This window comes from Thamnophis elegans, chromosome 1, assembly GCF_009769535.1.
Source record: "Thamnophis elegans isolate rThaEle1 chromosome 1, rThaEle1.pri, whole genome shotgun sequence".
NCBI classification, from domain to species: Eukaryota; Metazoa; Chordata; class Lepidosauria; order Squamata; family Colubridae; genus Thamnophis; species Thamnophis elegans.
In genome coordinates, this window is record NC_045541.1 from 146,325,755 (window position 1) to 146,343,508 (window position 17,754).

General features: G+C 37.0%; 1 protein-coding gene across 1 annotated transcript in view; it reads right to left on the reverse strand.

Annotated features, from left to right (window-relative positions):
- Positions 1-701: 701 nt before the first annotated feature.
- The window catches only part of BEGAIN (brain enriched guanylate kinase associated), a 102,761-nt gene continuing 85,708 nt past the window's right edge, over positions 702-17,754 (reverse strand). Inside the window, exons 5-7 of the mRNA XM_032213883.1 lie at positions 14,682-14,789; positions 9,698-9,781; positions 702-2,075 (exon numbers count right to left, since the gene is read on the reverse strand). Of these exons, the coding sequence (XP_032069774.1) occupies positions 702-2,075; positions 9,698-9,781; positions 14,682-14,789 (1,566 nt within the window). The remainder of the gene's footprint in view (positions 2,076-9,697; positions 9,782-14,681; positions 14,790-17,754) is intronic.

A 17,754-nucleotide genomic window follows, 5' to 3' on the forward strand; every position in this document is an offset into this window, starting at 1 on the left:
TTTGTGCATTCATTTCCCCCCAGTTTTTTCCTCTCCTAAATACATATGTATTAAATAACTTTGTGGTTTATTTTGATTCCATTTCATTTAAAAATAGATTTCTTTATATCATCACATTCTTGTATATCTTGCACTGCACACAATCTACACTTCAAAATCTTATAGGGTCTGATTTGTCCTTGCAAAAGTTTTTCCCTTCTTTTTCTCTCTTGCTCTCTCTTTCTCGTTTAACCCTTTCCCTCCAAGAATTTAGGCACATGTGGCCTCATGCACAAAAAGTAAATAAGAAACTTACTTGAAGGGGACAAAAAAATGTCACTCAAAGTGCTTGAGAGTACTAAGGATAATCTAATAAATACCCTTTTGTTTATAAAAATATATTAGGTTATAAAAGTGGGCAAAGGGTTAGTATCCAAGATGGAAAAGTCATTACTCTATGTGAAAAGTGTCTTGTAATATTTTTCTTTTCCTTTATCAGGTTTTCTCATTTTTCCTGCTTAAAACTGTGACTGTTTGTATGCATATGTTCTCTCTCTCTGTCTCTCTCATATATATATTCATATATATATATTCATATATATATATATTCATATATATATTCATATTCAGAAACCTACAGGATACTGGACATGTCAAATGTCATCATAGTTGCTGTTCTGTCTCATTCTCTCTATCTCTTTATTGCAGCTTTGGAAGATGTTTCAATTAAGGAGGGTTCCATACAATTGTGCTTTTGTGAGGCTGTCCTTTCGACTTAAGCCTGTACTCCCAGTCCGTTGAAACTGCTGCTGCTGCTTGCTATGGAGGCTTGAATGGCTTCCTTGCTCGATGGAAGACTGATGGATCTCTGAAGCCTCCATAGAACTATGGTTGAGGGACTCAGCTGAACTGTTTGGACTAACATCAACATATTCTCTTTTCAAAACAGGACTCCCATCAATGCTTTTGCTACTGCACACCTGGACTGTGATTCTTTCACTTTTTTTGTCCCTCAGTTCTTTTGTTTTATAAGAGGGCAATTTGTCCTGCTTACAACTGGTGCTTATGTCAATATTCAGACCGCTGTCTGTCCTCAGGAAGCAGGAGTCCACAAGTCTACTTTGACAAATATCATCTCCCTCTGAGAAGCTATCACCTTTGTAACTAGCATAAATGGGACTTGATCGACTGTCTCCTTTCTTTATAGGACTTCTGTAATACTGCTCTGAAAAGCTGCAGGGAGAAAGCCTGCCACTGTTCCTGTAAGAATATGCACCAATATCTTCCACACTAAGCTGTCTCCACTGTCCAGGTAGATCTTCTTCTGACAAGTGGGAGTTCCTGCTTTCACTGCGCATCTTCTGTGATGCTAAAGCTTGTTGAGTTGTTATGGCCGAGAAATGATAAGGCTCACTTGCATAAGGGGACATAGTCCTAGTGAAAGTAGGGGAGTTCTCATTGTCATCTGCCAGCTCCATGTGCTGAATAGATTTAGCCTTGGCGAACCTTGGACTCCCCTGCTCATAACCTGAAGATGGCTTTCTTTCAAACATCTCGTCGCGGCTGCTCAGGTAAATGGCTTGCTGGGAGGCTGTCAAAGTGCTAGCTTGGGCATTCTCCTTCTCCTCAGACGTTACACTAAAGCTGGAGTAGGAACTAGAAGTAGGTAGAGAGGTAACATATTCTGGGAAAGCTTCATGAGAGAAGCTGGAATGGAAGCCGTCTTCTTCAACTGTGCTGTCAGTGGAATTCTGGGACCTCAAGAACCCAACGCCCTTGACTTGCATGTCTACACTCTGTCTTCTCTCCCGCCTTCTCTCCTCAGGGCAATAAAGAGCTGTATCACTGCAGTAAATTTCGGACTTGTACTGAGGTCTTTGGCCAAGTTTTCCAAGAGACTCCTGGAAGGCAAGATCTCTGCTTGATGGGCTTGACATGTGGGGAGAAAGATTGTTTGGATCAGGCTTTTCCAGGACTTTTGCAATGACACAAGTTGGTATGTTATCGGCAAATGATGTATGACACAGAGGTACCGAGAGGCTGCATCCATGCTTTTCTAGGTGGAGGCTGACACGTTCCTGAAATTCAGCTGGCAGCTGAAATAAATGTAGGGAAGGAGAAGAAAAATATATAAAAGGGTCGTCAACAGTAAAGCTTATGATCTAGAAATCCCAGTTACTGTATTGAAGCCTACAAATGTGGTTTTTCAAGTGAAAGAAAACAATAATAAATAAAAAGGCTCCTATCATGAATGAATTATTAACGCAAATGTTCAAACATGGCAGATTGCCCTGGTTGACTAAAGGAGTTAGCTATTTGTTGTGTGTTTATGTTATATACTGTCCTGTCTCATAGAGGGAAGATGTTTAACATTCAGATGTTTAAATATATGAATATCTTCCCCTTTGCCAGTTTTTGATTGATATCAATGCACTAATATACCATACACACCAAGTACTGTTAAATAAGGCCTGTTTGCAAATTAACGATCAATATTAATCTTGAGGATTGCAAGATTGTATTTCCACTTATTTCCACTTATTTCCACTTATTTCCACTGTCAAAATAAGCTGTTTCCTATGACATAAAGTTATTCCTCATTGACATGATTGTGAGCAATAATGTCAAGTTAGGTCAGGGGTCATCAACCTTAAACACTTGAAGAGCCATTTGTACCTGTTTCCCACAGAAAAGAAAACACCAGGAGCCACAAAACCCTTCCCGTGCTTGACTATTTCCTGAGCGGCCACAAATCTAGCATATGTAGTTGAATTAAACATTCTGTTTTCTTCTGAAACTTTTCTTTTCTTGGATTTATCCATGGTTGGCCTACCGGGAGTCGAAAAGCTCAATAAATTGCATGCCACAGGTGTCGTACATTGGCGGTTGTGACACACATTTTGAGCGACAGGGAGCCACAGCAGAGGGATGAAAGAACCACATGCAGCTCCAGAGCCACAGGTTGCTGAACGTTGAGCTAGGTTAAAGTAGCCTCTGAAAGGGAGAAACAGCCCTACTTATTCCACTGGCAGACACTAACTGGGGCTTGCAATTGAACCTGTTTTTTTTTAAATACACAAGTCCTGCGCGCACAGGAAAGATTGTGTGGCATGGACAGTGCTGTCCTCCATTTGAAACTTAAAAGAAACAGGAAGGAGGCAACCACATACAGCAACCTGAAGGGTCCCTTTCAATTTGCCTAACAGGATGCCCTAAATGTTGGACTCGGTAATGGCTCTGAACATAAAGTCAAAATGGCAAGAATAAGACTTCAAAACAGCTGTACTACAATAAGGCCAAATGTAGCTTTCTGGGAAAAGCCTTCATTCCAGAACCACAATAAATCAATATGGCAGAGTTCTATGGTAGCTGGATCTTCTTCTTGTAAAGAAGCTTTTTGCAAGTATGATGTGCTAATGGAATTGACTTCTAACAAAATGCATTCATCTTGATAATCAGTCACTGTCAAAATAAAGGCAAGTTACAGCACTCAGCCAAGAAAGCAAATTAAAAATATTTTGATATGGCCACATTTTTTTTTACAAGATAACTCAATGTCCCTGATCTCCGCACCCCCTAAAACCCAAATCTTATGATATATGAACATCTGCAGCACAGTAGCATGCACTTCACATGCACTGCAACCATATCCTTCACAGACTGCGAAGCCATGAAAGCAGCTGTTCCCATTTTCTCAGCTGTACGAAGAAAGAGATGGTGATAAAACATGCAACCTGAAAGCTAATTTAGGGCCCAGAAATGCAAAGACTCCCATTCTCATTTTTTGTGTGCCCACAAAACTAAGTCTGCAATCCTACTAATAGTTTTGCTTGGAAAAAAACCCTTAGATTCCAATGAGACTCCCAGCCTAGCAAACAGGCATAAAATGGTGCTGTAATCCAGTGATTTGGGATTGTTTTCAAAATTAATTTGTGAAGGAGGTCTATCCGGGTGATTATGTTAACAGTTAAAAAGCAAATAATATTGACTAGGGATGCACAATTTTATTGATGCAATTTTCCCATCCCTCCCTCTGATTAGATTCCTCTCACTGGTGATGCCTGGCTTCTGCAGAGTGCGGAAAAGTAAAATCTCCCTTGAACATGTTTAATTCCTAGCAACAGGTATATATGGTTTCCTTGGCAACAATATTGATGTGGGTCCCCCTGCCCTGGGATACTATTTCCAATTCCCAATTTAGCCTGTAGCTTTGAGATTTCCTTTGGTGTCCTATCCAGATACTAATCAACTCCTACCCCCCCCCCCCCCATCAGTCAAGATTGACATTTTTGCACCTCTCCCTTCTCTTATGTTTGTGGAAAATATGGGTCCTCCTTGAGTTAGGCCACAATTGAATCCCACAATTACTGTTGTGAGCAGTGATGGTCATGCAGCACATCACCACACCACTAGTCTAAATTTTATGACTTTGGAGGGCAGTTGTTAAGAGAACATGGAAGTCATAAACTGAATGCCGCAATCATTTAAGCAAATGTTGTGATTGTTAAGTGAATCTATTGTTCGCTATGGGGCAGTTTTACACCAGAAACCAGAAGTTAAACACCAGGTTTTTTGGGGGAAAGTCATAAACTATGGTCATGGAATCTCAGGGGGCTGCAAACAGTGTAAATCCACATGGATGTAGTCATGTAGAAATGCAATCATGTCAATGCAGGAGGGGGATATCAGAAGTTTGAAACTGGGTTGTAAGTCCTTTTTTTGGGGGGGGAAGGGGTCCATTATAAGTTTGATTGATTGTTATAAGTTTGATTGATTGTTAAGTGACCAGTCATAAGTTGAGGGCTATTTGTATCAGTGCAAAACAATGCACTTAAATTGTAGATTTTGAGGACTTTTAGGATTATTAAAGAGTGAAAGAGTTGCAATAAGACACAATACTTAAATTTATGGTACTTATTTAGCAATTTTGAATTCCCCCCTCCTTATCCAAAAAGGTTGAAAACATTTATCTTGTCTAATTAGAAGGTCTTTTGGATGCCAGAAGAGGGCACATGGTCATCATATGCTGGATGTGATCTAATGTGTGTTCTAGGAGCTCTACAAAAATTGGTAGCTATGCACATACATGGTTTCTTTTCTTTTAACACACAACCTGGGATAGTGATGAACTATGGGGTCCTTGGTGTTCTCTGAGCATGGGGGCGCAGGAGTGTGTGCACACATGCACAGGGATGGGGGTGCATGTGCAAGGCACGCACATGCTTTGCATTTTGGGGATGTGCATGCTTGCACGCTTTGGGCAATTGGTGCTGAAAAGGTTAGCCATTACTGATCTAGTGCTCCTCATTCTGAAGGCCTTTCAGATGATCACTCACCTTATGATTGCAGTGTTACGTATTCAACATGCCATTGCCCTTGAAAATCACTTAGAAGCTATAACTTCGAAAATGGGACAATGTGGGCAGCAATGACCATGCCTCAATATGCCATGGGATACCACTGTTCAATGAGCTCCATTGGTTGCCAATTTTCAAGTACAATTCAAGCTACTGTTTACCACCTGTAAAGCCCTCCAGGGCTAAAGGCCTGGTTATCTTAGAGCAGTTTTTCTCAACCTTGGCAACTTGAAGATGTCTGGACTTCAACTCCCAGAATTCCCCAGCCAGCATTCGCTGGCTGGGGAATTCTGGGAGTTGAAGTCCAGACATCTTCAAGTTGCCAAGGTTGAGAAACACTGTCTTAGAGACTGCTGATTGACAATTGTTTCTGCCTGTCCTGTACAATATGGCAGAATGGATGTGTTTCATATTTCCTCAACTGAATAATGTCATCCAGTGTGTTTTCTCTGTTGCAGTGTTGCACTCTGGGAACAGCATTCACCGCCAAGGTCTGTACACACTGATGAATTTTGGTAAGATACTGAAAATCTGGCTATCTTCTCTGACTTTAGGACAAGATGGTGAGTGAATCCTGTGGGTTTTTGTTTGGTATTTAGTTGGTTTTGTTGTACTTAGTCTTTCCAGATACATATCATCCCTTTCTTTTTTATTGTTTTCCCCCTTTTAATTATGTATAATTCCCAGCATAATCTGCAGTTGGGCATTCTTTAAACGGATGCAAATGAACGAATAAATAAATAAATTTTATGACTTCTGAACCAAACATGAAATAAACATGACCGAGTCCAATAAGAGGAATGCATAGTGTTTTTTAAAAAAAAATAATCATATCACGAAAGCTTAAAAGGTTTTTATTCATTCTTTATTACTTCTTTCTTTCCCTTTTCAAGTTTAATTAGGATTTTTTTTTTATAAACGGCGATTTAGATTTCAAATGAGCATACTGTGCAAATGTAATTGCTAGGTCTTTAACTGACCTGATTAAGTAGGTTAGGCAAGCACAGCAATGAGATGTCTGCAGGACCCTCAAAAGGCATCCTGGCTGCTCCATAGCAAAATAAAAGAAAACAAAACAAAGCACTGAAATCCCACGAGGTTGCAAGATCTTGCACAAGAATGCCAAAATCAGAATTATATCTAAGTCTGTGCCTAGGCACATGTCTGTGCCTCTGCAGATACACACATACACATGTGCCCAGGCATTTCATATGATGCTTTGACAAGTTCAAAGACAAAACTGCTAATCTCTAGGAATTGCTGAACTATACTGAACAGATGCTTTCTACATATGGCAGGGCTCCAACTTCCAGAATCCAAAATTGCCATAATCATCTAGAGCAGTGGTTCCCAAACTTGGCAACTTTAAGACTTGTGGACTTGATTGGAAGAAGGCGGGGCTTAGCAGTGAGAAGATGGAGTTTCAGGCTATTCCTGAAATTCCCCTATTCCGAAGGAATTTTGGACGGGTCGTCGGACCCTAGCTGTCCCGAAGAGACAGTGAAAGGTGAGGGGAGATCCAGTGACCTCAGAGACGTTCGCAAAGTCTCTGGGGGACTTGGAATTAACCCCTCCTGCCAACTCCTTTCTGGATTAGCTGTATGCTAACCGAAACTATAGGTTGCCCCTAAGAATGGTGGAAGTGGATTCAACTGGTAAGCTGATTTTATTACTCAAAGAGAGATGGTCCGCACTAAAATTTAAGCTAATTGAAACCAAAGAACAGAAGAATCTAGCGGCGAATTGTTTTTTTTTAATGGATTTATGGCCGGTGGTTACCCTATTTATTAAACGCTTCAAGGAATTCTTCAACATTCCCCCCTGACTCTTTCTAAGTGGGTTGTAAAACTAACAAATTGGCTTTTTACGATCTGACACTTTTATTGCTTGGCTGTGTTGGTCTAAGAGATAAGATCGCACAGCTCCCAGCGTGTTTTTACTTGCAAATATCTTAGAGCCTCTAACTGCGTCACAACATGGCGTCGATTTATATTCCCAAGGGTTCGTTTCAAATACTTTTTTCTGCATTTCAAAAGTTGTTTGATTCATATCAAAGATTTGAAAAAAAATTGGATTATTTGACATTAAAATATGAAGAAAAGAACGTTGAATGTTTGAATGTTCCTGAAATACAAATGAAGAATGTGAGAAATGACGTCTGGTCTATCTCGGAGGAAGAAAGAAATGCAATGCTGGAAAGGGGGGCAGCTATACAGAAGATTCATTTTAAGAGACAGAGCGCAGGAGGAATGAGAAGTATTAAAGAATCTACACTTTATGAAACATCATTGGCAGATTTCTTAATTCCACCCTTGAGAATTAAAGTCAATTTGAAAAGTTTAACAAGCCTGGGACAACATTATTATCTCATCAGAGACATCCTGAGCAAAAAGGTGCGAAGATATCCCTGTTTGGATTTGCTTATAAAAACATTTGGTAAATCTATTCAACGAATGGCAATAGGACTGAGAAGGTTTTGTTATTGGAGAGACATAGGCTGATAGATGGAAGAATACAATTTAAAATTAGCTAAATCTAATTACTCTTATTTGTAATAGATATAGCTGAATAATAATTGATATTGATAGTAATGTATATAATGCGGAGTTGATATAATAAATAATAATTGGATATGAGAAAGGAAGGTTGGAAATACTTTTGGACTATATACAAAGGTTATTAATCACAATAATTATCACTATTAAAAAATAAAATAAAATATATACAGTTAAATGTTAATTAATATGGGGAAAATGTTATGATATACGATATAACTACATAAAGAAGGGAGAATGATAATAAACTATACTGCATGGAAGATGGAATTTTTGGTATTAAATATTATGGATGTTCAGCTAAAATAGGATATGAGGATTTGATGTTAATAGACGATTTTACAAACAAGTAAATGAAATGTCAGCATGTGGTTATGGATTAATTCTTTGGCATAGTTAAGGTTGAAGGATGTTTAAACAACTGTAGTTAACTAAAAGTGGAGGTATAATGATGTCAATATGGTAAACATTTGAGTTAAGATATTTGAATTAATATGAATTAATGGAAGAGATGCACCAAAACATGTTGTAACCAGCTGATATACTTTTTTTTTTAATAATATATACCTGTGTTCTTTTTTTTTTTATTCCCTGCCTTGTCTTTTGTTTTTCTTGGCTTTTTATTTTATTTTTTCTTTTCCCACTGGTGTGGGCATGTATTGTTTAAGATTATTATTATTATAAATATTTTTAAATAATAATTACAGTCAAATGAAAATGGATATATGATGATGTATGAATATTTGAGTTAAAATGCTTGAGTTAACATGAGTTATGTTTGTTGACTGTGGAGATGTACGAAAGTTTATTTGTGACCGACTGATACACTTTCTATAGCATGTAAAGAAAGATGCTGTACTTGTTTTAAATTAAAAATTTTAAAAAAAATTTAATTAAAAAAAAAAGACTTGTGGACTTCAACTCCCAGAATTCTCCAGCCAGCTCTGCTCTGCTGGCTGGAGAATTCTAGGAGTTGAAGTCCACAAGTCTTAAAGTTGCCAAGTTTGGGAACCATTGATCTAGAGGATTACAGTTGGGCAAAGCTAGATTTTTAGATAAGTCTAGGAAAGTACTTTATGTCTCCCAAAGTTGCGAATTAGATACTTTTGGGAGATTCAGAAGATTAGCTAAATGGATATGTATGTTATTGGGTAGAATGTCCTTAAATATTCTGTTGCGGCAGGCAAAATACTGAATTTCCCACCATTTTCACTGTTACAGCTTGGCAGTTGAGCCTGGGATAGCCTCTACTCTAGTAATACTTTTCTGCAGAGTTTGTGGTAAGAAAAATCCCATTTAACCATATAACACTATTAAGAGAGAAGTGCAGCTGAGTGATTGGATTGTTTTTGTGATTGATAAGCAGCCTAGAGTCCATGGAAGTTTGTTTATAAGCAAATCAAAATAATGTACAGAAGACATGGAGCTTCTTGAGCATTCTTCATTCTTGCATCTTGGCCTTGCAGCTATTGGGCACAAACATGGTTGCGTTAATATCCGCCCATTCTTAGTATTTTGTCATCCAGTTGTTTCAATTTAGGACCCCACCCAGATTCTCTTCTCCATTCCAGTAAGTGAATGCTACTGTCAAGGCATTATATCTTAGTGACCTACTTATGATAGTTAGTGAACATGGACTTGCCCTTGGGTTCTTTGGTTACTTCTCCCTCTGCTGCCTATTTCTTGCCTAGGCACTGCATCAGAGCATCCATCCTGCTGTCTCCATCTCACACTTCTTGCGAAGAAGAATTAGGCCTTGATAGCAAGCACATTGATGAGTTTTACTGATATATTTATTTATGTTACCTCAGAAAGCTTATGCGCCCTGTCGTAATTCTTGCTACACTGGAGCAGCTGAGCAGCTAAATTGCAATCCTTTCTATAGAGCTCCTGAAAGATAACATAAAATGACATGTAAAATTATTAGTTCTACCACAACATCCAAAAAGCTGCCATCAGAGATCTGAGAAAGAACCAAACAAATTTAAAGTTTCATCCCAATGATGATGTGATAACAAAAGGTTTATTGTATTACAATCCATACACCAGGTGCTTTCAGTCTGGAAGGTTGTATTGGACAATGTCCATGCTCTCAAATGTCTCATTTTAAAGGGACAAGCAATCTCCATGAATTTATTGTCATCTTCCCAAGTAGAACAATAATAAATAGAAGTCAGAAGTAACTCATTGACTAAGGCAATCATGGCTGTATTACGTATAGTTATGCAATGCAATAAAAACACAATTGAATGTCAACTGAAGCCTGTTATTATTCTATCCAGCAACTTCAATTTTCAAAATGAGTATAACAAAGACATTTCTACAAATCCAATTTCATTCTTTTTCTTTTTATAGATTAAGATTTTTGCTGTCTCTATAAATGCTTATTTTGAAAAAAAATAATGAAAGAAACACTGATTAAAGGGCACTTGGATACACGATTGCATCACAGAAAATATGGGCAATCTTTAATTCAAAGGGTTTTTTTCTATTTACTTATGGTGCTCATAAAACTGAATGGCAATGATCTGGAAAGATATGGGAATACATATTGACTCCCAGGCATATAGGAAGTATAATTTCTGGCCTTCTCAGCATTTCAGTCTTGCATTTAATGTCTATTTATCTTTTATAGCTACTGAACCTTCTACCTCTAATTTCACCTAAGACTAAGAAAATTGCCCCAAAGAAATTTGAAGCACTAATTTAATTTAGTAGCACACTCCAAATATTGAATCCAAACATTCAAAAATGTTTTATGCACTGTTTTTATAAAGATGATTGTGGTCGAAGATCTATTCACCCACATAAGTTCTTAGTTAGGTCTGTTCAAGAGCACGCAACTATCCAGCTCATTTATAGAGACAGGAATGAAAACATTTTGAAACACTCCAATTTTGACCAATCTGGACTTAAGTGAATATATGCCATGTGAAAGTAGTTGGAGTCTACATTTACTTTTTGAGACTATAGGGAGAAATCATTTTACACTGACCAAGACTGATTGCTACATAGGTTAATGGCTGGTAGGTTATCAAGTGTAGGAGAACTACTTCAACCATGATAGATTCAGCCATTGTTTCTCAAACTTGGCAGATATATTTATTAGAGTAATTATCATTCGTTGTATCCCTGAAGAAAATGAGAATTTTTATTTTGGCAATTTGGTGAAAGTAGTGATAATAGCAACCTAGCAGTTTAATTGCAAGGTATTTTCAATTTAATCTGCCCAGTGATTGAGCTACTCAAATGCCACTTCTATGGTGGTTTTTCATATGTAAACTGATTTGGCTGAAAAATAACCATGCACATTAAAGACATTTACATGTTTTTTCTTTCTTTAGTTACAATCTAAAATGTCAGTATTTACGACGATATATTTGGTCCAAGAATGCAATTACTTGGAGGAACCTAAATTAAATTAAAGAAATACACAAAAGAAACATTTCTGCAGGGAGTTGGAATGAATGGCTGAAAAGGCTCCTTCCAATTCTAAGACTTACAGATCCTTCCATCTATAGTTACTACTGGCTCCTGATTTTTCTCTCTCTGAAAAGTCAGTAACTCTCCTTATGCAAAGAATCAGCCATTGCTGGTTTCTAAATTCAGTCTTCACCAAAATGTGAGAAAGGTACAGAGAAAAAGCAATGGATTTAACCTGCCATGGTTGTAAAGAAGGGAACTATACCTTTACATTGACTAAGGGTGAACAATTGTTTAATAACAAAATGGTTGAAGTTGATGAAATAAGAATTTCTGATTTTCATGCTCAGGAAAACCATTGGCACAGAAGGGCTAGATGACATGGCAGAGAATGTCAAGCCAGAGAAAAGAGTGGCCAAGATATAGGAAGAGGAGGTCCAAAATTTGAATCTTGGAACTCTTTCCCTCTCATTAATAGAATTTTGACACATCAAAGAGATTTCAGGCAAATCTGAGGTTGGCAACCAAGTGAAATCATGTAAACTTGGAAAACAGAATTAGATGAATTTTAGTCTAAGGAGTCCTGACAAATGCAATCCACATTCATCTATGGGTTGCCAGGCTAGTGAGTCATTTCACATAAAATTCTTCCAATAGAAGAGAATATATGTAGCACAAGGTTGAACTATCAAGAACTTTGGTGCTCTCGGTCCTTGGTTGTTGAGCTTCTTCCTCGGAGACCCTGAAGGACTCCATGCAAAATTCCTACTATACAGAACAGTGACTGCATGTCTGTATCTACCATGCATGCATCTAACCACTTACAGAGGGCTGTAAAAGCACTATGAAGTGGTATATAAGTCTGTTATTGCTATTACTATCTACTGTTTGATTGTTGATCAAACAGCTAATCAGAGTTTCATGATTTTTCTATTAATCTCTTGGTAGACTTTCTTCAAGCAGAAAAGAACTTTGAAGCATCTCTATAAATATTCCTGGGTGATGAAAAGCTTCTTCTGACATGCCGTTTTCTTTTCAGAAAAAAAGGATGGAGAAAAGATTACAGTATTCAATGTGAGTATAATGAATTGGTGGGGATCAATGCAAAGTAGGAACTGAACTATATATTACATTGAAATATGATGGGTCATCGGAACTAAAGAAATAAGTCAGAATCTTCAAAGGGAAAAAAGAATATCACTGAACAGGAAGCAGGGTGGAAGATCACTGAAGAACATACACAATTCACAGTTCTGAGAAACTAAAATAAATGTGCATTGCCTAGACTTTAATTTCATTGGAGCAAGAGTGTGGATCAGAATGCAGCAGAATAACTTCCATGGGTTAACAAATCTGCTAACAATTATTACTTCCTGCTAATCAGTGTGGAGGTTGCTAAAAAGTGCTACAATTTACATCATTAGGGACATCAAACATCTAGGAAGGAAGGTGGGGGGAAGGACTGTAAACAGAAAAAAGAATATTGCCAAGGAATGACTGGCTGTGCAAGTTATGTTACATTTGATTTCTTAGATCATAAACTTGATGATCAGCATCAGCATCATATTTCTTGGCACAAGATGGATTATATCTTAGAATGTCTGGAAAAAAATGTGTTTGCCTAAAACTGATGAGCTTGATAAACTGAATCCTGTGGGGAATTAGAGAATAAATATATAGTATCGATATCAGATAATGACTTGTACACTAAAAATAAGGAAGGACATTGAAATGTGTCCTAGTAAACCATTAAATAAAAAGCCAGAAAGATTGGCTCATAATATTCATGCATTTTATAGTACCTATTATTTAACACACATATAACAGAAAGCTAATGGGATGACCTCCATGACTGGAATATAGCAATGGAAGGATGTAATTAGTTCAAAGAAATAAAAGCAGTAAAAAAGAATGGTATGGCAAATAAATGTATCCATGCTTGTATAGAAATTGAAGTGAATGAATTTATTTGGTGATGCTCTAAAAAGCATCTTGGTTAAAATATATGGAGGCATGAATAAAAGCAGTAGACTATCACCTGCCTAATCAAGGAGAAGATGGGGATGATGCTTTTCAGGAGCAAATTGCTCTTCTTTCAAAAAGACATGGGATGGTAGCGATGGGGACTTTAATTTTCCTAGCATTTGTTGGATAACAAACTAGGTCAAGCATTGTCTTCCCAGGAAATTATTGATTTCTTTTGCTAATGGCCTTCTTCTTCAGAGGGTAGAGAAAGATACAAATCATTGACTTGATACTAACCAACAAGGAAGTCTTCATGGATGAAATAAAAGTCATAAGAACACTGGGGAAAACATTTAATTAAATGTTTGCCAATTAAAATTCTGCATAAAAGAAGGTAATCTATTGTTAAAGTTAACTGATCCCATAAAATTATTTAAGGGAAAGTAAACCAGCATATTGTCAAACAGAGACTATGATAGTTGTGAATCAGAGACTGGATGCTTTCAGAGTAACAGAATAACAGAGTCGGAAGAGTCCTTGGAAGTCTTCTAATCCAACCTCCTGCTGAAGCAGAAACCCTATAATATTCTAGACAAGTGGTTCTCCAGTCTCTTTTTAAAAGCCTCAAGTGATGAAGCACCCACAATGTCTGAAGGCAAGTTGTTCCACTGGTTTATTGTTCTTATTGTCTCCTTAGTTCTAGGTTGCTTTTCTCCTTGATTAGTTTCCATCCATTGCTTCTTGTTCTGGTGCTTTGGAAAATAGGCTGACCTCTTCTTTGTGGCAGCTCCTCAAATATTGGAACACTGCCATCATGTTACCTCAGTCCTTCTTTTCACTAGACTAAACAAAGCTAATTCCTGCAACCTTTCCTCATACGTTTTAGCTTGGACAAAAAAAGTAACATTTAGAACAGTAGACCAGCATATATCATATAATTAGAATTTAATGAAGGTGTCAGTAGTTGCTGGCGCCATTTGATACTGAGATCATTCTCAGGAAAAAAAACATGTTTTGCTAAACCTTTAATAATAAAATAAGTGTTCTGTACATAAGTGGCATACAAGTAGTCCTTATTTAGCAACCACAATTGGGATCAACAAATTGGTCATTAGGCTAAGCAATTTCTCAGTGAAACTCTAACCGTACTTTTACTTCAGCTTTATAGACTGAAAAGGTTGTAAATGCAAGAATTGGCTCTGTAAGGTTACTTGTTTTTAAATCATGTGGTAATTTCAAATTGTTGCTAAATGAAGTAGTCCCTAAACAAGGAGTACCTGTCGTTAATAGCTGAAGACAACAACAATAATAATAATAAAATTACTAGCAACATTATATTTCTATCCTATGTCATAATTTTTACTTTTATCTTTCTATATATTGTAGTAGAGAGAATACTTACATTATCTTCTGATAATTTATCGATTGTCACCTTGGCTTCTATCAAATGGTTATTGAGGGCTATTATTTCGTGGCTTAATGCTCTTTTTTCTTCTTCATAGTGTTGAGCCTGGGTACAAAACAGTTCAATCAACATTTTTCCCTTCTAAAACGAGCTACTGAGCTGCTGTTTCGCCAAAGAATAATTGTATGAAAGGTCTTTTCTCTAATATTCCTCTTTTTTTCCTGTTACATTTCTTATCAAGAATCATATAATAGAGACTTGAAAGCTGACATTTCAAAACACTCAGCTTTCATATAAATTGATTCTAGTCATTGTTTTCGGGTACCAGTATCAGGCATATACAACTGGACTGTAATATTTATATAGGACCTTCAGAAAAATATACTGTGCTTTTATATCATGTTGTAAACCTCTAATGTGACAGCATGTTTATATTCTTATGGTCAATGTTTGCAAGACCGAGATACAATTTAAGGGTAATTATTTAAGTTTGCTTTTATAGATCCATCACAATTATGTAATATACCTTCCACAATTGACCTCAAAATCTGGCCCTCAATGTCTCCCAATCCTCTAGAGCAGATTTTGAAAAAAATATAAAGGAGTTGCAGAGTGGAAGAAAGTTAGAAGAAATCCCAGCAGAGGAATGGAAGTTTGTAGCATAATGTAGATTTTCCCTTCCTTCCTCCAAAACCTCTGATATGTCATGTTTTGGCCAATTCTTCTCAGTGTCCTGAGCTGTTTCCTTATTTCTAAGGTTTCAGTTTTGCCATTTAGGGCAGTGCCTTGCCAGAAGTGTTTATATCTGAAGAATACCAAATATTCTCTCAACAATCATTTAAAGACCACAGTTCTTGATCTTTGCACTGCAGCCCCCAGGGCTCCATGGGATATTTTTAGTTTGTGAGAAAAACACAGCAGTAGTTCACAGTTTTAGCCTACAGGTGCTGTGAAACAATTACTGAGGCACTTGGGGTGCCATGAACTGAGAAAGTTTGGGAACCTCTGATTTAAAACTTTCTTTTAAAACAATCCTATAAAATTCAAGCAGCAGTAAGTAGCGTGATATTTTGATATACCTCCTTTAGTGCCAGAGTCACTTGGCTAATAATCTAAAAAATAAATGTGAAGCAAGCAGGCAAAACAACATCTTTATTGAGAAACTTATAGTTAGGTAGACCTTCTCAGAAAGTCAAAATGCAGCCAAGTTGCTTTGTGATTATAGCTCCCCAAAAACAAAGCAGGATAGACAGAAGAATATTGGGGAACTAGAAGGGCTAGTGGAGAGTAGCTTTACTTGCTTACTGTCTTGTAAACACAATTCTTTTGTGGTTGACACCCATCACATGAAGAGACAAACTTCCATGACAACTATTATGTGAGATGCCGTATAATCCATCTTTAGCATTCCAAATATACTTAAAAGACCACCCCAAGCCTCTATTAAATTAAAACATTACAAGCCATTATGTACCAAAACTGACTGAAATAACTTCTGTAAGCTTGAGGCACAAAGATTTTGTGCTTCATTCCAGTCAGTTGATGGAGGGACCCATAGCTAGCCTTATTTTCTTTAAGTTCATGCAATTATTTGCTGGCAGAAGAACTTTTTCAATGGGGACATCTGCACTATTTTATCTGCCAATCAATTGGGGTAGTGGCTCAAGGCAATTTTTCTTTCAGTGCAGCTGGAGAAACAGATGGGAGCACCAAATGCATCCTGAAGGTTCTGACAAAAATGTCCACAAATTGCATCAAGACAAAATACTCATACAATGATTTTTATTTCACAATTTTTAAAGTGTACCTGGGAATATCACTCAATGCAACCTGAATATTGCAAATGTGCTATCATAACATTGCAAATTAGAGCGTTTGGGTGGTTTGCTCTGCTCCAGGGTGTTTTATCTTACCTTTCCCCTGCTTTTCCCTCTAGGTTTACAGGTGCCTAAAGGTGTAAACTAAGCCAGGAGTAAACTAGGCATGCCTACTGGCAAATCATGTGATGTCACTTGCAATCAATTAATAATAAATTATGGTTTCAAATTATGCTTTATTCATAAGAACAGGTATCCCTATTTCCATATTAAGTTTCCATATTAAATTAAGGTCTAAAGCAACCAACCATTTAAATTTTTTCCCCAAAATCCTCCTTCTCCTCCTAATTGTCATCAGCTCCCAGCCCGCAATAATACTACTGTTATTATTATTTCCTCTCATTTCTGCAGCCTTTTATTTCTCCTTGAAAAGAAAGGAGAGAAGATAGGAAGAAACACCACCACGCATATTCCTTTTAACAATTTCCTCCTCTGCAAAATCTTCACTTCCTTTTTATTGCAAGACTGCAACACACTTCTCACACTTCTCCACTGCTTTGTATCCCTGGGAATAAGACTGTCCAGTTTTATCAAGGTACATGACGAAACATGGAGTTGGATTTTCTCTGATATGCTAAGCACTGTCCCACATTTGCTCTCTCTATTACATGAGATAACTATAAGTATAATCTTTATTGTCATTGTACTTAAGTACAACGATAGCACAGGAAGTTCCAAAGTCCTGTTTCTAGCCCCCAATTTCTTTTTTTTCCTCTGGAAGATTTTTTTTTTAAATGAACACAAACCAACAAAAACAAAAAACACAAAACCATCTTCCATTACAAATTGTAGAAAGTGTGTCGGTTGGTTACAAAAACCTCTGTGCGTCCCTTCCATAGTCATCACCTATAATTCATATCGAATCACATTTTTTTAAATCAAGTATGCAGTATTTATATACATTGCTTTCATCATACCTCAGTCTTCATTTGACTGTAATTGTTTTCACATCCTTTTATATGAAATATTCCAATTTAAAGCGAAACAACATAATGGCATTCCAATTTCCTATTTATATTATTATGATGAGATAAAGTAATATCATATTTTATATTATCTTTTAATGCAAAATTCTTACAGCATTTTGTAAAATCCCAAAATCATTTCAGCGTAACCACCAGGCAAAAATCAAGGAAAACATCAGAAGAAAAGTTTGAAGAATAAACCATGTAAAAGACAATCTTTTAAAAGAC